Source organism: Ostrinia nubilalis, chromosome 2 (assembly GCF_963855985.1).
Source record: "Ostrinia nubilalis chromosome 2, ilOstNubi1.1, whole genome shotgun sequence".
Taxonomy (NCBI): Eukaryota; Metazoa; Arthropoda; class Insecta; order Lepidoptera; family Crambidae; genus Ostrinia; species Ostrinia nubilalis.
In genome coordinates this window covers 10,009,305-10,029,203 of record NC_087089.1, presented here as the reverse complement: position 1 = coordinate 10,029,203, position 19,899 = coordinate 10,009,305, and the positions used below count along the sequence as shown (strand labels likewise).

Here is a 19,899-nt window from a genome sequence, read left to right as displayed (position 1 = left end):
ATCATTTAGAAGAGCTTGTAAAGCACTTTCAGGATGAGTAACCAGTTTTTCGATATCTTACATAGTTTAGAAATAATCGAGTGAGATCACTTATCGTTTCCACCTTGTAATAGGTCCCCAGGAATATCCAAACTTTTAAGGAACAACATAGTAAACAACTAAATTCCTAAAAATGTTTTGCAGACACCACAGAACGGTTGATTTTTCGCCTTAAATCCCAAAATTAAACGTCAGGCATAGATTCCACATAGCATTGTCCGAACTATACTCGCTCAGCTGTGTAATCAGCAATTGGCTTGAATCTATGCTAGGTCTTGTTATCATTAAAACTATGTTTTCTTGGGCTAACGTATTGATTGAGTCCTTCCTATCCATTGTTATTCTGTAGCTGAACTATTGTATTGTCCCCAGGTGGCGTACTGCGAGCTATACGAGCACGGAGACGGCACGTTCACGTTAAATGTCAAACCAGCTGAGGCGGGGCGACACGTGCTGAGCATACAGTTTGCGGGCGACCACGTTCCCGGATCGCCCTTCGTGCTCAAGGTGGCTGGAGCGCCTGACCCCTCCAAGGTAGGCTAAATAGAACTGGGATGGTTCTTTTTATAGTGGTTAGACGATATAGGAAAATTAGGTTATGTAGTGGGCGGGGCGTACCCACTAAAACCCGACGGTGTTCTCCGGAGCCCAAAGAAAAGGAGCCGCGTACTATTGATCTAACTTGGACATACGTCTGCGGCTCCATCTCAGGCTATGACTTGCTTTCGAGCGAGCCTCTCAGGCTTCGAGGCGTCCACAATTCCTGAATTGAACAACCCAAACCGACCAAATTATTGATTGGAAAATCTCTTAGACACGTACGCTCAAGCCTCACATATCCAAATGTTGCTTCAAAATGAGCCTTATACACTTATACGTTTCAATTGTGGTTCTTTTCTGCCTCCATCCCCTACATCCTACTGTCTACCTACATCATGCCTTGAGCCGACTACCTTTACCCAAGAGCTGTTATAAAAATGAGCCTTATTAACAGGTTCGCGTGTACGGTCCGGGCGTGGAACCAGGCGTGCTAGCAACGTTCCAGTCGCGTTTCTTCTGCGACACGCGCGGCGCCGGCGCCGGTCAGCTGACGGTGCGCGTGCGCGGCCCTAAGGGCGCCTTCCGCGTCGAGATGCAACGCGAAAACCAGAAGGACCGCACTATACTGTGCAAGGTATGAAACTAGTCTCAATAAGCCTTACTAAGGCCCAGAACAGACGGTGAAACGCAACTGCAACGAAACTGGTTACTTTTGAGTTGCATCTAAGTTTCTGCCATAGCTTCCGTTGAGAGACCACAAATGACGCGACCAGTTTGAAACTTTCAGTTTCAGTTTCATTCATAAGAATCATCAGAAAGTTGCAGTTTCGTTGATCGTTGCAGTTGCGTTTCACCGTCTGTTCTGGGCTTAACAGGTCAGCATATACGGGTCAAGTGTACTAGCCAAGTTCCAATCGCTGTTCTTCTGCGATACCCGTAGCGTGGGCGCCGGACAGCTGACCATGCGCCTTTCACGTCTAGATGCAGCGCGAAAACCAGAAAGACCGCACTATATTGTGCAAGGTATACAATGTAACGAACAACAATGGGCCTTACTACAGGTCCTGGACAAACTTGACCTTCAATGGTTGGGTTTTTATTGGCGGTCAAACTGTAGATCCTGGCTACACAGGAGTTGCAGCGGTGGAAGCGATAGATGGGAATAGTCTCGTAGTAGAATCAGGCTGCTAGCCACGTTCCAGTCGCGTTTCTTCTGCGATATAGTCTGGTGTGCTTTATATTCCAAATACCTAACTAATCATTTATTTTGACGGTCAAACTTAAAACTTCTTCATGAACAATATGCATATTTTAATCTCAAGTACTGAGGATTATTGATTAGATTAACTAGGATAAGATACCTTTGCCACTATACTGATTGGAAAATAATCAAAGATTAAATAGTTTATCTCCTTCATAAAAAACAAGTGTGTTTTATATTTATCTTATCATAGAATGTGGTGGCAATCGTCTCACGGTCTTTAAATCCTTCAATTTCAATAATTTGATAAGGTCTTTTAATTTAAATTAATATACTCATGCCTCCGCGTTTCAATGGTTAATAGATTGCCTAAAAGAAATTTGTTCCGAGCTAGAACCTTAGGCAGGTTACACATAATATTAATAACTTTGTGTATTTCATCCCTGTTTCATAAGACTAAAATCAATCTGATATTTTGATAAGAATATGATTTCATGATTCGAAAGGCAAGTTCCGCCACTTAACGGTCACAGTTCGATTTAGTTCAGTCGAAAGCGATCTATATCAGCATATAAGATTATCAAGTCTGCCTACTCAAGTTTAACAGTTCTTTAAGTTAATGTAATCTTTAGAGAAACAAAAATGTTTTAAACCGTAATTATTCCCATACAGTTTTCGCCCACCGAGCCAGGAGATTACCGCGTAGAGGTCCGATGGGCCGGCCGCCACGTGCCCGGGTCTCCGTTCCCGGTCATGATATTCGACACCCAGGAGGAGCTCCGCCGGTACATACAGGCCACCGCCGCTTGACACTAACATACGACCCTGCCATCTAGGTACTACATAACTCAATTTATAAGGCCTAGTTTACACTGAGATGCAAGCAATTTAAATGTCTAAAACTGAAAAAAACAATACAATCTTGGTGGACATTACACTATGGCGCCAAAAATATAAAACTTCGTGCCTCTGTGTGAACTGCGCCTTTTTGCTTGCAAGTCTGTAGCTTATTACGCGATCGGACAGTTTTCGTTAAAATAACTGTGCAGCATGTTCAAACGAATTTTATGACAATTTTAACTACACGTAATTTATAATCATGACATACTTTCGTTGCATAAATAAACTCCCACGTCCACCTGAACGAAAATTGCCAGTTTGCGTAATAAAGTTATTAAATAATCTCTTACAAACTTGATATTTTATAGTATAGACCACCCATTTTGCCAATTTGTACTTACTGTAGATTAAAGTAAACCATTTCCTAGTAACACAACTTATTCCACGCTTTAAAGTATAAAGTAGAAATTTGTGGATAAGAAAAAATAGCAATACAACAAAAAATTAAAATCAATAGTAAAAATAGTTATGTTGACAATGTTCAAATGAGTATACGGCAATGAACAAATACATTAAAATGTCTAAGCCTTTACAAATATTGTAAGTAGCTTAAATAAAACTCGGCATCTCTTGACAATCCGTCCATTTATTATAAGGTAAAGATTCAAAAATCTTTAATCTCTCGAATCTCCCGTTTTCTACGAGTACATACATATTAATGCAAAATATTAATCTTAAGGGAAACATAATAAATTGTTTATTTGTTAATATTTATTAATGGCATTTAGGCTTATAATCATTTAATTAACTTAACTATTGTAACTAACGAAGTATTTTTATTGTTATTACACGGTCAAGTTCATGCTACGGATCGTACGATTGAACTGGACCGTGTAAACCTGAACTATTCAGTTACTAATTGTTAATAAATTGAAATTTATTACGTGCCGTTTTTAATTTGATTTCCTTTGCCCCAAAAGTAATAATGAAACGTAAGTAAGAATGTTAGGTGAAATTAGGGCTTCGACAATAACATTTTAGGAAGACATTGATCCACCCAAAGTAAAATAAAGCTGGTAGACAAGCTGGAAGCTGGTAAACAATTTCGGAAATGAAACTTTTCTATGACACTTATTGAGATCTATTCTAAAATAAATTAAAAATCCTAAAAAATCTACACCGGTGGCAATTGGTTGGTACAGCTGCGAAAGAGGTAGATAGAAGGTAGGTACATTATAATAAACCTTATGCTATTGACACAAGTTATTCTTAAACTACATGCCCGGTTTGTATCGGAACGCGATAGATCTTCGGTCAGGGAATGCCGTGCGCGCAGTACGAGTGTCACCCGCAAGATGGCCGCGGAGCGCATCTAGACTCTGCCAGAGTTGCTGCATTTGCCCGAATATTATCACTTCCAGTCGCTGTATAGCGCTGTGGAGTTCTCCTGTGAAAATAAGTATTAAAACTGTAAATTAAAAAATAGAAAATGGGTAAGACGTCAAAATTTAATTACAGATTTATGATGGTTTGACTGGGTCCACTCTAGATATCGCTGTTAAATTAGTATAGATAGGATCCTATAGTCTTTTATCATCATTATCATCATTTTAGCCACATGACGTCCGCTGCTGAAAATGGCCTCCCCTCAACGATTTTCAGATTAGCCGGGTGGTAGCGGTCGGTATCCAACACCCTCGGTCCCTCGTACAACTTTTCAGATAGGTATCGTATATCTGGTAATTGGCACTATGTCTTTGAAGAGTTTGGAGTAAGAAATAAGATAACAGCAGCACATTAAAATGTCATATCTATGTGTGCAGAATCAAACGCGACATTGACCTCTTATTTCACTCGGCGCCTTGCCATGAAGATCGAATCCGTTCCGGCTTAGCATTTACGACCACGACCGACCCATTTACGAGTCCTAAATTAGTGTATTTCAATACAAACAGGTTTGTGATGTCATCAATAAAATTAATAACCCATGACCCATTGGTGATTTACCAAACAAAATTGGCTGGTTACTGGTCACAATTTGTATGGAAAGATTAACTTTCTTGGGGGATTTAAACTTTCTTCCCTTGTGGAAAGTATAGTTGAATTTGAGCAGTAGAATCAATTCTTTTTTTTTATCACTCACCAATTGGTCACCCTGTATTAAAATAGGGGTGTTTTGCAAGAAAAAATAGTCTGATGCGGATGTGCTATCGACTTTACCTACATGATAACATGTCACTTCCTTGACGTGACGACTCCATGCAGCCTCCTTGTGATGGTAGCGTTGGCGGTGGCGTTAACCTCTTGAGTTCGGACGGAGCACATGGCCCGGGCCTACTCTCTGGGCCCGCTGCCGTGGTACGTCACATTCCGGACCTCTATGAACGGCTGCTTGTGTGCGTCAAGCGTTGTATGATACTGTATATCTTAGGAAATAAGTCCTTACTTGACGTGACGGCTCCATGCAGCCTCCTTGCGATAGTAGCGTTAGCGGTGGCGTTAACCTCTTGCGTGCGGACGGAGCACATGGCCCGAGCCTCCTCTCTGGGCCCGCTGCCGTGGTACGTCACATTCCGGACCTCTATGAACGGCTGCTTGTGTGCGTCAAACGTTGTATGATACTGTATATCTTAGGAAATAAGTTCTTACTTGACGTGACGACTCCATGCAGCCTCCTTGTGATGGTAGCGTTGGCGGTGGCGTTAACCTCTTGCGTGCGGACGGAGCACATGGCCCGGGCCTCCTCTCTGGGCCCGCTGCCATGGTACGTCACATTCCGGACCTCTATGAACGGCTGCTTGTGTGCGTCTGGCGAGGTGCTAATCGTGTAATGGGGGCCTCGTACTGAAAGTGTGAAATTAGCTAATTGAAACTTCATGGACAAAAACTGATGACTTGTGACTTTATTTCTACTCCTTCTAAGTAATAGGAGAGATTAAAGCAATACAAACACTATGGCATACTTTTGAACAAAGGAGGAAAGATGTGGAAGAAACAAATCTTCTATGGACCAGAAGAATACGATAGATAGGCATAATCGTTATGAGATGCTCGGATGCTCAAACTACAACAGAATGTGTGGCTAAAAAAGATAGAACTACTTAAATTAAAAACAAACCTGACAAATCACCTGTCGAACCAGTTGTACGAGTACTCGCTCTACTTCTGCGGTTGATTTCAACTTAGATCAATTTAGATGAAGTTCCTATTACCTATCCTACCTATCTGGGTTTGAACTGATATATGTATAAGGGAAAACAAAGGTAAATAATGAATGCTAATAATAATATTGTCTTGCGCCCACGCGCTCCTGTTTTAGGCCAACTGACAAACACTTAGTTAATAGGTACGAATGTAGGTATGTAAAAATTGGAACAATACCAGCGGCCAATTAGCAACCAATTGTGACCGACGTGCGAATGAATTGAACATGTGAAAATAAATACAAAACCATCGATCGATATCGACCTCGTCAGAGAAGAAATCGGAATACAGCCTTTCGTTGTAGAGTGAAATTCATTTATTACAGAATATATTATTGGTAGGTAATTTATTACTAAGAAAAGCTAGATATAGGTTTTACGTCTGGTAAAGTATGTTACCTTAATAGGTACCTACCTACTTAAATGTTATTCAAGCTATATTAATTAGGATACGTCAGCTTTTACTAATTATCCAGTTATCTACTGCGTGCGTGTCTGTACCCTGAGAACGAATAAATATCGTTCTCTACTTTACTTAATCGTTTTTTTTTTTTATGAAAAACAAAACAACGTCAGGAATAACACCGTAATCGTAAGTACTTATTCCTTAAAACAACGTACTTAGCTGTTTTTAAGAATACTTACGATTACGAGTGTTATTCGTGCTCAGGGTATTGAGTAGGAATCAAGTGATAGTACGTTACCAAAATATTCACTTACTGTGGTGGTACGCTGGAGCTGTGCCCACTAAAGTCACGAAAGTGTACGTAAACAACACCAAACTAAACACAAATGTCCACATTTCGAAGTATTTAAACGATCACAACATTTAATTATTCCTTCACTATTTACAACACTGATTTTCCGAATAACTCATCCATATTTCAGTTTATTTTCTAAGAGATACCCTACAAGTTGTGTGTTGCATGAATGATTTCAGAGCACTGAGCGCGATCTCCTCTGAGTCAAAATAAATAGTGCTGGATGATGGAGCCACCTAAATTGTACCTACCTAAACAGAATAGTGCCCAACTGAAAGAATATGTCTGGGGCATTGTACCAATTTTATTGTCATTGACATGGATCAGTCATCAGACTCTAGTCTAGACAGCATGCACTAAATGTAGAGTGCACCATGCACTACAAAAGAATTTAGGTAAGTAAGTACTTATTCAACAATCCTAATAACCATAGGAATTGAATCTTGTCCAACCAAACTAAAGCGCGAGTAATGCAGTACTTCAGACACATAGTTTTAACTTGAAGTTAACTATGTACTCAAGTAATAAATAGTTACTTATAATAGCCGTACACCTGAAGTTCAAGATCAATCGAAACTGAAAATAGAAAAACGGCGCTTTAACAAAACAAACACCGGCCCATCATCAACTCCGCGATTTGTTCAACAGTTTTCACCAAAACCAAACTACATTAAAACTAATTAATTTCAATCTGTTGAATTGAAATAAAATCAATCTGAGAATGTATCTAACCCTCCATATTTTTTTCTCCATCAAATCAAATCATTTATTGCATTATGTACATGTGTGGTTTGACAGAGCTGGTAAATGGTAGGGTAGTACATCACATGCACCCTGTAAAGGCATAGCTAGTATTAAGTATAATAAGTCAATCAATCAATTTATTGACATTAAGCATTTATTTATTTATTTAAAATCTTTATTGCCCTCAAAAATTGAAAAATTGCGGTAGATAAGGCGACATTAATGCCATGTGACATTCTCTACCAGTTAACCTTTAGGCCAAACGAGGAATTCGAGTAAGTAAGTAGCATACGCATTTTTTTCTATGATATTGATGGCTGAAAAATTACTAACTACGAGTAGGTACCTAGGTCTACCTAGGTAATATGATCTAATATGTACCTAACTAAGTAGCTAGGTAGGTACCTACTATACCTAGTTAAATTAAAAGTACTTATCTACCTACTTTTATTAGATATGAAAATTTTATATCGTTCATTTTCTCGGACTGTACACAACAGTGAGTTTAAAACTGACTGAGCTGCTGTTTGTTTACGGAACCCATCCATGCCGTTAATAGATCAGTTGCCAAGTACAACGTGAAGCGTGTAAATGCCCATCGAATTATTTTTGGTGCGATTCGTAATCCTAAAGTACCTACCTACGTAGGTTTAATGCTGGGTAAGTAAGTACTACGGGATTTGGCTAACTGTCATTTTAGAAAATTAATTATTAAGAACCTTCATCATTATTATTTTTAATTTTGTGCGATTTGTATGCTAAGAAATGAGTGCCAAACCTATGATGCATACCTACACCTTCGTATGAAAGTAGGAAGTATGAAAAAACCATACTTAATTATGTTCATTTGATCTCTCATCCTAACACGAACTTGGGACTGCCATCAAAGTGATTTTTGCTCCACTAAGCCATCGTGCAGTCAATACGCGCGATTACCAGCGATTACGGAGATCTCCAAAATAACTACCTAAACTTAGACCAATTTTATGAGTGATTTATCTTTGGGACATCGTAGTTAAATATGAGATGTCGTCAATCAATGTTAGCAATAAAAATCCAACAGTCATGTAGCGTGACGAACGCAGGTCGCAGACGTAGATTTATTAACATGTCGTTTAATTACACTTTTTGGGGCTTCCTTCCGTCATGCTCTAATTACAAGCCAGTCAGTGACCTATTTAGTGGATAAGTCACCATCTGTCATGTCATCTACACTTATTTCATTTAAACCAACTGACCGTTCTAGAAGTCAACTCCTACTCGACCAAAAAAATTGATTTATCGACGATTCGGCGACTCTAACTTTTTGTTACAGAAGTGTTCAAACTGTATTTTCTTAATTAAAAACAATTTCAAAAGACGAAACAATTTTTTTAGACTTTCTAAATAGGCTGGAAGACTCATCTGTGTAGATTTATAGGTTCTTAACTACCTACTTACTAAGCCATCGGGTTCAAATTAACTTGTTTTAAAATAAACACATTCTGGTGACACATGTGCTCAATCAAGACCTAGATTAAACTGCTATAAATCTTTTTTATTGCCAATGACTCAAATCTGAATACCTATAAGTACCTACCTACCTACTGTATTTTTTTCATCTTTGTAGATTAAGAATAGAAGCTAACTACTTAAGTCAAGTAATTAAAGTAATTAAAGTAAACAATGTAATTTAAATTATTTTTTATTTTTATTTCGAGCTATTTAAGTTTCTTACGACTTGTAAGTATATCTGTAACAGCACGACCGAGATTCGAACCTGGATGCCGCCATCCGTTATTCACACCACCATTCGTACATGGTGGGTGATCATTCCGTATTTGTGAGAACAATAGCAACACAATAGTTAATATCCCAAAATCACTTTAAGTCCTACTTGGGTACACCTACCATACATAGCAACGTACTTGCATTTCGCAAGAAGATCACAGCCATATCTTTACTCATGTGGCCATATGTTGAGATTCATCATGTCACCCTTAAGGGGAGCGGTGGGTGATGTCAAATGCTTTTATGGCTTATTCACATACTGTAGAATTGTGTCAAGGTTTACGCGGTGCCATTCATAGCTGCGATTGTTGAACTCCTCTTTATCATGGTGGGAAATTAATTCAATTAAAATACGGTTTTGTAGATCGCCAGTCAAGTGGGCTTTCAAGAGTGGCGGCACTTTTTATTAGGTGGCATTGAGCACATAGAATATAGTGCATTATAGTAATTGAAGCGTGAAGGAAAAAATAAGTAATAGTTTTTTAGACTTGTATTTTTAGTTTAGGTACTTAACTACTGTTAATAACTTCTGAGGAAAATTATTAACCTTGCCTTACTGTTTTGTATCAGGGCGAGAAATAATCTGATAAGAAAAACATTGGTTTCGAAATTGTCACTATAGAGTGATAATGACTAAAAATAAATCACCATACAGTTAATTTCAATTCATTAGTTAGCTACAGTTAGTGTGTTCTAGTTATCCAATTTATCAGACATCTTAAAGATGAAGTTAATTTTAATATTTGGATTAATTTTTATTGGATTTTTCAATCCCATGAAGACATCGGCCTGTAAGTTTATTTTCAGGAACATTATTACCTAGTTACTTTTATTTTTTGTTAATTACTTAAGTACCTAGGTACTTAGGTAATCTCAGTCAGTGTAACTTTTATCCAAGAGTTGATTTTATTATTTATTTTATTTGTGTTTTTAGATGAACTCTCAATTGGCAGCAGATTCTCGCAAAATGCAGTAATATACCAACTTTTTGAAATGTTCAGAGGAATTATCAAATGCGGGGATGCCGACAAAAATGTGCCGGTGATGGATCCATACAAGTTTAATTTGGAAAAGGCACAACTTCAGGCTGTAATAAATGCGTAAGGGGCACCTACCTTTTTGATAAGAATTCTAACCAGCCTTGTTTAAAAAATGTGCACTCTTGCACCTCCTTACCCGATTTCGATCATACATAATATTAAACTTAAGTACTCTAATTAGACCTAGGTTCGTTCTCAGTATCGCTCAAAACATGTAGAGCTCTCTACATTTGAGCTAATGTAGGACCTAACTTTGTAGCTTGGAAATCATTGACAAATTAATAGAGTTTATCATAAAATTAGTACTTAGGAAGTGAGAAAAACAATATGTGTTTTTTTGCAGTGAATTAAACATTACCAATGGAGTGGTCACCGGTCTAAGCGACTTTCGACTCGAAGATTTTGTATTCAAGAAAGATGAGGTGTCCTTAGACGTCGTTATAAAAATACCCGTCATCAAGTTGGACTCTGGTAAGTTACTTACACTTACTTAAATTCAAAACACACTTATCAACCCGGAAAGGGATCACTGTTTCACCGCGAGGCGATTCGTTTACGTTACGTGTACGACGTGTGCGTTGCAGTACAGAGTTTCATACAAAGAATACTGACCGCCTCGAGTTGATTACGATCGACATTACGATCCGTTTCCGGGTTGATAAGTGTGCTTCGTCCTTTGTCCTGCTGTAAATTTCACAAGCTCATATTATTCTACCTTAAAGTCAATGCTTAGTTATTGAAGACTGTAAGTAAGTAAGTAAACATTTTCATGATAACATGCAATGCATCCCGCATTCGATTTCCGGGCGCAAGATTAGAGTAGAGCTACTTACTAACCTACCTACAACTGTAGCTGATAAAAACAAAGGTTTCATAAGTACTCCAATCTTATCTTTCACACCTAAGTAACCATGCAAATGCTTTTTTCAGAATATTATGAAATGGAAGGGAAAATATTAGAAATATTTCCTATCGCAGGCACGGGATTCCTTTAGTAAGTCACACACGGGTTTAAAAACAGTTGTTAACTACACTCAGACATTTTTCATAAAATATTATTTCCTTGTTTCAGTGTTATTGCAAAAGATGTCACAATCTACAGTAGGCTCTACTTGAAACAATCAACCAATGGAAAATGTGTCGTCATTGATAGACTTGAAAATACTAGCTTTACCGTAGACAAGATTTTGGTAAGAATAAATCCGTAATGAAATAATAATACCCAAGATTACCTACTCTAATAATTAATCTGAGTTTCTAGCATTATTAAGAGTCGCCTTTCGATCAAAATTGAAAAAGTCGTAATGCCTAATATAGGTGGGAATCGAACCTACGATTTTATACCTGAATTTCTTAGTTTTTGTCTGTATGATGTACTTACGTCTTGTATAGGTAGGAGGGTATATGTGGGTAACTAATACTTTTCAAAAGTTAAACTAATTTTCAGAGCCACACAGAGTTCGACAAAAACATTGACAACGTCCTGAACGCAATTATTGAAGACCTCCTCGCCGGCTATCTCACGAGATTCAGCAAGTTTATATCAAAGACTTACGAGGGCTATGTCGTCAGTATGCTAAATGAAGTTCTTAATAAGTATGAGACGTGGAGCATTCTGGCTACGATACTACACAAATAAACATCCAAAATATTTATCCATAGCATGTTTTCTACTTGAATACCTCATCCTGCACACAAACTGTATTAAATTTTTGTTTTCAAATATTTTATCTAAACTTATTAGTGGCACCCTAGTTTGCCTACTTAGACATCTTCTCCTCATAAGGTAAGTAAGTACTTACCTACATCTGATCTTTTGACAGGAAATGGTTAATACAACATTTTAGAATTTTCGGGTGCTATTGCCTAATATAGCATGATATCATCTTCTATTAGTTAGTACCTATCTAATATTTATAGATAAAAAATCTAATAACATTAAATTAATTATCCAACTATCACGTAATGTCTTATCTTTCTGACGTAAACCAAAATTTGGTAGGTAAAATATTCATAAAACAGCAAGTTCAGTTTCATTGAAACTAAAGTAGTTAGTTAAATAGAACTTAACTGTTCCTCTGAAGCCACGATAGCCGAACGGTGAAGGGGTCGGAATCGCCATCCGAGGAACGCTTGACTACTGTGGTGCATGTACGAGTGGGCTACTCGTGGCACAAGCATTTATGTTAGTATGAGGGGCTAACGGGACTATTAGTAATTTGTGCAAAAACAAATTACAAATTACGAATATTCTTTAAAAATAAAATTAAGGAGAGACATTGTCGAACTGACTAGGTAATTGTTAACTCGATTTGTATGTTATGTGCACTTGTGGAGCTGCAACAAGTTATACTGTATAACCTGCTTTAAACGCTTTGTATGTTATGGTTGTATGGCCCTGTTTTGTGCACCAAATAAAATAAATAAAAATAATAAAATAAAAAAGTAACCAAACTACTAGTGGTTACCTACCAGTATTTGGTTAGCCTTGCTGCTTCTGTGGCCTCACCGGCCAATTGGTCAGCTCAAAGGCAACAAGGCTAGACAAAGGCAAAATGGGGATGATTGAAACAGAATGGGATTCAAAACGCACCTGTTTGCGTTTAAGATGCGGGGAGCGCGGGGGCAATAATACGACAATAAAATAATACTTTTATCACAATTAACAATAATGATTAGGTCGATATCTTACTACACAATTTACCTACGTATTTAATATAATAAACGACAAATCAGTGCCAATCGTCAGATTAATATTTAATACGTCTGTTTACGGTTTTCATTACAGTAAGCTTTTAATAGTGCTGTGAAACGATCAGGTGGGTAATATCGTTACTCTTATTCATTTAATTTAAATAATTTATAAACAGTAACAAAACAGTTATTATCTTATTTATGCCTCTATGACGCGATTAAAATTGCCGAATAAGTATGGGAAATTGGAAATGACCGTAAACTTTTCACGAAAATAATTTTAGGTACGGTCTACCTAATTACAGATTTTAAACTGTGATTATTAGTACCTATGATAGTCATACGCATTATTTTTTTCTTTGTTGGAACATCGTGCTAATCATTGTGAAGTCGAGCGTATAATAACTGCTACAGAACCGAACTCAGGGCGTCAATTTCATAACCATTTAGTATGAGCAAGTAAAAAGTTACCTACCCAAGGTATGAGTGAAAAACCATCACAGCTTTTGCAAGAGTGAATGTATGCTATAATAAATAAACTGCTATTTTACTATATAGATAAACTCTACACGCTCTACTCGTCTGCTGAAAATATTTGGACTGAAAAAAGGAGGATGGACCTCGACTCTATACTCTACTGATCATTGATGTTGTAACAACATTACGAACGATAGAAGATTCATAAATATAAAAATAATACGATGCAATGGCTCAATTCGATATGTACTGAATACGGCAACTCAAACTGTAACTGAATCAAACTCGCTTCATAATTATTTTAAATAACAAGAGCATTAAAATAATCGCCCCCAGTGGATCATTTATGCTCATTTGTGTGCATAATTTTGGTAGTTTTGTTCAACAATGACTGGACGGCAGAGGTTGTGTATTATTTCGAAATTTCTTTCAGGATGAAGTTTTATTTAGCGTTGCTCTTATGTGCGGTAGTCGCCGCCGCACCCTCGGAAAAGGCACAGCCTCAGTTTACAGGTAAGGAACATCGTCACTTGACGAAAACTAAACTTAAACTATATTTTTAGCCAGTTATTAGATTCATTAATTAAGTAGGAAAGTTAGTTACCTACCCACTTACATTAATATTTTATGCGTAGATAGGTAGGTAAGTACTTAAAAATTGAAAAATGGAACAAGATAAATAACCCAACAAGTATAATATCGCAACAAGGTGTCCTCCCAGTCAACTTTCGACCGATCGCCCTACCCCACCTTGCTAAAGGCTCGTTAATCAAATAACTGTAAAGTTTAGACTAAAAATTGTTCTACCCCTTTCGGACCGCTCCAATACAATTGTGCGGGTTACAAAATCGAGAATATCTAATTAGTTTTACATCGGAAGTGGATGGGCTGAGTATCGTACGATTGTGCGGGATGCGTTCTTTCACCTCCCGTGCAAATTTTGTCCAAAGCGCAGTTGGTGAGCCGGTTATAACCTGTACAGTTCATGACTGATTGCGCTCTCCGACTTGGCGAAAGAAAGTACCTACTATGGTTTTATTTTGTAATTGTAGTAAAATACAAGTTATTGATTAGACAAATAGTTAAAAATAGCATCTTTTTGTGATAACAGTGACTACTTGTAGGCAAAGGCTATGGCGTAACGGCTTAACGAACTTTACTGACACAATTGTATCAATGTGGGCCCTACAATACCTTTATGCGTATTTTAAGTTTCTCATAATTATTCATTTTTCATGGTTTCCGCACCATGTTTCCGATTTTAAAAGACGCTACTATCGCAGAGATGCTCAATACATATGGGGATGGGAGGGATGACAACGACAAAAGCTAGTTTCGGCTACTTCAGATGAACTACTCCTCTTCTTCTGATGAAGGCACTGACATTCATGACGATACATACCTCTGAGTATGCAAGTAGCATGGCAGACCAAGCCCTTCAAATGTCAACATCTTCTAGGAGATGCTGTTCATGATCCAGGAGATATTAAAGCTACATAGGAATATTTCGAGTGCTATATTTACTGTTGAGCGCATGGAACAGATGGTTTTGACCACAAATCAATATTAAATGGCAAATACTCGTATAAAAATGAAACCTGTTTGTTTATTTCTTACTGGTTATAATACGTTTTTCGGAATACATGCCTTTGATAAAATTTCCAAAACCCTTACAATTTTGACCCTCACAATTGTACGTAGGAAGTGAAGGGCCCAGTTTGATACAATTGTTGGTATATGAATTTTCCAAGATGGCGGCGGAAAATCTGGAAAATTATAGCAGATTCGTAATCTGCGGCCCCAAATTATCTAAAATTCATGTTCAAAATTACAAATTTCTTTCTAGTTTAAGCGCGGGTCCGAAAGGGCTACGACAAGTACTTAACCATCTGTTATCTATCTAGATCTTCTGGAAGAATTCTCCCGTACGAACGACAGGAGTTTCCTGGTAAACGCGCTCGTCCGCCAGCTGTTCACATACCTGCGTTTCGTCATCAACAATGGATCCGTCATCTTCGGAACCCCGCCCTTGGACCCCCTCATCTTGGACCACTACCATCTGTACATACCTGCGGGACTTATCAAGTTAGTATCTACTAGAGATGAAACGGATAGTTGTTTGGCCGGATACCGGATACCGGATATCCGGCCAGCTGCTAGGCCGGATATCCGGATATCCGGCGGCCGGATAGTTGACCCCTTGTCTCGTTGCATGTCACGCACGCACAGGTGCTTCGAACGCGATCAGTGGGTCTCGTAGTAGACTAGACTAATCACATTTTTCGAAAATCGAATGCGTACGAATAGAATGTCATATTTTGCCATTTGTCTAGAGGGCAGATCAATTCAGGCGATTTCGATTGCTATCGTGTGTGATTGAATAGCAAAAATTAAATAAGTTTACTTGCTGCGTAATCTGACTGAACTGCATCATGTCATCTGACCATCAGTGAAAAAAATTCGCCTTTTTTATTTGGCAATATGTCGACATTAACAGATATTTACTATTTATGTATTCTTCATTAGAGTGAATAGCCCAGAAAAATAAATTAGTTTTTTAAAAGGCCTTAATATGGCATTTTTGTAACTTTTTGGACTTTAAATAAAAGCCGTCATTATTATAAGCCATTTTATTTACCTTAAAGATTAATGTATTTCATTTTATTAATAGGAAATTGTCGTAGTTTTTTAATATCCGGTATCCGGCCGGATAGTGAGTTACTATCCGGTATCCGGCCGGATAGTAAATTTAGGCCGGATATCCGGCCTACCGGATAGTTGCCGGATATCCGTTTCATCTCTAGTATCTACCATAGAGATCTAGCTAGAGAGATGCTAACTAATGCGCTAAGTTCGAAACCCATCAGTGTCGCATGAGAAATTCACACACACAAAGATCAAAATAAAAACAACTAGCTTTCCGCCCGCGGCTTCGCCCGCGTGGAATTTTGTCAGTCACAGAAAAACAATATCGCGCGCGTATTTGCTCACCGTTTAGACCTACCCTGGACTACGACAAACATTTTAAAACCAAAATCAGCACAATCGGCCCAGCCGTTCTCGAGTTTTAATCAGACTAACGAACAGCAATTCATTTTTATTTATATAGAATATATAGATAGATAGATGATAGCTAGCGGCCGCCCGCGACTTCGTACGCGTGGATCCCGTTTTACCCCCTTCATCTATCTTAAGCGGTTTAGATTTTTTTCATACAAATGTTTTTTCCCGCTAACTCCCGTTCCCGTAAGAATTTTGCAATATCCTGTTGTAACTAAGCTTTAAGTTTACTAAGGCACCTGCATGCCAAATTTCAAGCGTCTATCTTACGCAGTTTAGATTTTTTCATACATATGTTTTTTCCCGCTAACTCCCGTTCCCGTGGGAATTTTGCGGTATCCTGTTGTACCTAAGCTTTAAGTTTACTAAGGTACCTGCATACCAAATTTCAAGCGTCTAACTTAAGCGGTTTAGATTTTTCATACAAAAGTATTTTCCCGCTAATTCCCGTTCCCGTGGGAATTTCGGGAATTTCTTTCTTAGTGCACCTCTACGGTACCTAAACTACGTCCCTTCCAAATTTCAAGTGCCTACGTTTAACCGTTTAGGCTGTGCGTTGATCTGTCAGTCAGTCAGTCAGTTTCTCCATTTATATATTTAGATAGATACGGTGTCGTCGCGAAGAGTGTGTGTCATGCGGACACACACACATTGCATTCAATGCGACTATTATGCCTACCTGTAATAGGAATTAACTATCCTAATACTTACTTACCCCTTTTTGCTGACTGAGCAGTCCTATCTATACTAAGGCTGGGTTGCACCAACTTACTTTGACTTTAACAAAGGAAAGTCAAAAATCTGTCAAACTCCATACAAAATACACTGGTTATCGTCAAAGTTACGGAAAGAGTTAAGTAGGTAACTAGATGGTGCAACTCAGCCTAATTAATTTTCTTTACGTACTAGTATGTAGGTAAGTACGGTTGTACAACACACTTTACACTTAAAACTTGTTTCATAAGTTATTCTTAGTATTAAACTAATATTAATTCCCATTTCAGCCTTGACTTGGACCTGAAAAATATTAGGGCGACTGGTTTCGGCGGCTTCGTGGTGGTAACCAGCAACCTGAACCTTTCCACCATGACTTTCGACGTAGAAATCTTGTTCCCAGAACTGGATATCACCGCTGGTATGTAATGGTCTTCATTAGAAATTCACTTAAAAAAGTCATTTTTAAGACAATAAGTAACAGGATTACGGTGCTATTCTCGCCTGTCTTTCTGCTGCAACTCCTGTGCAGCCAGGTTCTACAGCATCAGTCAAATAAGAATAAAATTATTACAATAGATCATTAAATATTTCGTTTAATAGTATCTCAAGAAACAGTGGTTAAGTGTTTGTTTTTTACAGAGCACTACGACTTAAAAGGAGACCTCTACACCGCCATTCCCCTTTATGGAAAAGGACATGCTAGGTGAGTACCTACAAATAACACTTAACATTAGGTTTACAATTTACCTACTTATTAGTTCTCTCAGTAGGATCCTTAGTCCTTACCTATTTTATAGGTACGCGATTCGAAGTCGAACCCGAAACCTTAGCCGGAGTTGCGCGTCGTGACGAACGCCTATCACGGACATAATAAGATTGAAATAGTATAAAAACTGACGATAACTACCATTAGCACTCTAATTTGCTGATTTATTAGTAATTTGGTGGCTTTAAACATTCCTGTTACAAATTATTTTCCAATTTCAGGTTCCTCGTGAAAAACTTCGTTTTCTCCGCGAAACTGTTCTTGAAGCAGTCTGAAGACCAGAAATCTATTCTTATTGATAGAATTGAAAACCCTTCTTTCAATATTCCTTCATTTAAGGTTAGTATCATAAAAGTACTGAATAAGAAGGTATTTAGTTTTATATAGGTACCTACTTACTTACCTTGTGTGAGCATCTCTACTAAGTTAATAGTAGGTACTTACTTATAGCAGTTATAGCTTCTAAAGAGCACAGTCTGCATGCACAAGCACTGAAAAAAATGTCTAGTAGATAAGTACAGCTAAATACATATCCTAGTTGTGAGCCATTCATTGTGGTAATAGTGGGTCACCATTTTTTCAGAATTATATAGCTCGGAAACTATACAATATGTATTGATGACTTACCTTAATAAAAGAAAGGTAGGCCATTTAGCTATATGTACCTATTTTATTCTTTGCACCAAGGGGATAGAACTTATAGAGCGGTGTCCTATTTCACGGGCGCTACATTTGAATCCCAAGCGCAACGAAAGATTCGAGGGTTATTTTAACAGCTTTTGCCTCTACCTTAATTAGTTTGACTCAGTGCACCCATATGCATGACCCACTATTAATTAAATACCTTTTTACTTTACTTTAATGGCACAATAGACCACTTAGACTTTAATCGTTCAATATCGTACCAACATACCTACATAATAAAAAAAAAATATACCTACCTAAGTAATCCCATGCTCTCAAACTGTTATTAAAAGATATTTCGAGCATGATTGTACCTATAAGGACTTTTGATGCAGACTGTACCTACATAACTAACACAGTATAACAATTTCCTAACTAAACTTTTCTGGTTTTTTAGGCAGCCATGACCGGCGCCATTGGAGGTGGTGATATCGACGCCATCGTCAACGCCATCACTGAGGACGTCATCATCGGCTACGTCAACCGCTTCCAAGCAGTCATTGCTAGCTATACCGCCGCTGGTGTAGTGATCCTAGGAAACCCCATCCTGGACACCCTGGACACCTGGAGATTCATCTCACCCTTGATGCCGAGAACGAACGAGGAATAATTTTGGCAATCGTATGAACGCGTCTTTGGCGATTTTCACTAGTTTTACTGCTTCAAAACTGATTATGGAAAACTAAATGCTCAAAAAGAAAATAAATCTGAAAATAACGAGTTAATCCGTGTCCCCGCGGAATAGATATCCTACTTAGAACACGTGTTGCTGAAAAACAAGTCTACGTATTCTACTTAAAGTGATTAGATTTTTATCTATCTCGATATTTATCTTGAATTAATTTATCTCTAGCTAGGTAGTGTCTAAGTAACTACTTAGGTACAATAAACACCGATATTACCTATATTAATATTTTATAAAAAATACTTACGCAATAAAAAAATAATGAACAGAAGTTTGCTTTATTTAATTAATCCCAGGGAATATTACGCATTATACCAGGTTAAATATTAAAAGTAAATAAACATAAAAATAGAATAATAATTATGCTTATTATTCAACACTTAATTTTAACTTCACTCTCCATTTTACCACACTTCACGACACACTCCCATAATGTCCATTTGGAGCCCTTCAGGACAATTAGGATCCGTGTAGTAGTCCGGAGAATCCTCGTACATGGCTTCTACCATCACAACTTGATGGTTCACGATAATAGGCACGACCACTTCTTCATCTGCAGACATTGCAGCGCTTATTGGCGGTCTGGCTGCGGAATAGACGGCAGAAAGACATAACAGAATAATGAACGATGTTGGATACATTGTGCTGCTTGTGTGTAATTCCGAATACTGGATCATT

General features: G+C 37.9%; 3 protein-coding genes and 1 long non-coding RNA gene across 7 annotated transcripts in view; 3 read left to right on the top strand and 1 right to left on the bottom strand.

The window, feature by feature from the left end:
• The window catches only part of LOC135082818 (filamin-A), an 88,346-nt gene extending 84,783 nt beyond the window's left edge, over window positions 1-3,563 (top strand). For all 4 annotated transcript variants that reach the window (XM_063977597.1, XM_063977584.1, XM_063977591.1 and 1 more), the window contains 3 exons: window positions 412-573; window positions 1,034-1,213; window positions 2,453-3,563. In XM_063977597.1, the coding sequence (XP_063833667.1) occupies window positions 412-573; window positions 1,034-1,213; window positions 2,453-2,590 (480 nt within the window). In that variant the 3' untranslated portion in view covers window positions 2,591-3,563. The remainder of the gene's footprint in view (window positions 1-411; window positions 574-1,033; window positions 1,214-2,452) is intronic.
• Window positions 3,247-5,461, bottom strand: LOC135082854 (uncharacterized). The gene is made up of 2 exons (XR_010259504.1): window positions 5,270-5,461; window positions 3,247-4,067 (listed from the first exon to the last, which is right to left on the bottom strand). It is a non-coding gene; the product is annotated as an uncharacterized LOC135082854 (long non-coding RNA).
• Window positions 5,462-9,606: 4,145 nt separating this feature from the next.
• Window positions 9,607-11,799, top strand: LOC135086520 (uncharacterized). Its single transcript, XM_063981252.1, has 6 exons — window positions 9,607-9,889; window positions 10,033-10,198; window positions 10,482-10,609; window positions 11,069-11,132; window positions 11,211-11,328; window positions 11,586-11,799. Exons 1-6 carry the CDS (start codon window positions 9,823-9,825, stop codon window positions 11,775-11,777), a joined length of 735 nt encoding a protein of 244 aa, XP_063837322.1. The 5' UTR covers window positions 9,607-9,822; the 3' UTR covers window positions 11,778-11,799.
• Window positions 11,800-12,851: 1,052 nt separating this feature from the next.
• On the top strand, window positions 12,852-19,492 carry LOC135082779 (uncharacterized). Its single transcript, XM_063977546.1, has 7 exons — window positions 12,852-12,957; window positions 13,743-13,822; window positions 15,214-15,394; window positions 17,374-17,504; window positions 17,726-17,789; window positions 18,074-18,191; window positions 18,934-19,492. Exons 2-7 carry the CDS (start codon window positions 13,744-13,746, stop codon window positions 19,144-19,146), a joined length of 786 nt encoding a protein of 261 aa, XP_063833616.1. The 5' UTR covers window positions 12,852-12,957; window position 13,743; the 3' UTR covers window positions 19,147-19,492.
• The last annotated feature ends 407 nt before the right edge of the window (window positions 19,493-19,899 follow it).

Coding starts and splice junctions, on each gene's coding strand:
- LOC135086520 (XM_063981252.1), top strand. CDS start 9,823: ATGAAGTTAATTTTAATATTTGGATTAATTTTTATTGGATTTTTCAAT. Junction 10,199..10,481: donor CTTCAGGCTGTAATAAATGC/GTAAGGGGCACC, acceptor GTTTTTTTGCAG/TGAATTAAACATTACCAATG. Junction 11,329..11,585: donor TTACCGTAGACAAGATTTTG/GTAAGAATAAAT, acceptor ACTAATTTTCAG/AGCCACACAGAGTTCGACAA.
- LOC135082779 (XM_063977546.1), top strand. CDS start 13,744: ATGAAGTTTTATTTAGCGTTGCTCTTATGTGCGGTAGTCGCCGCCGCA. Junction 15,395..17,373: donor ATACCTGCGGGACTTATCAA/GTTAGTATCTAC, acceptor TTCCCATTTCAG/CCTTGACTTGGACCTGAAAA. Junction 18,192..18,933: donor TCAATATTCCTTCATTTAAG/GTTAGTATCATA, acceptor CTGGTTTTTTAG/GCAGCCATGACCGGCGCCAT.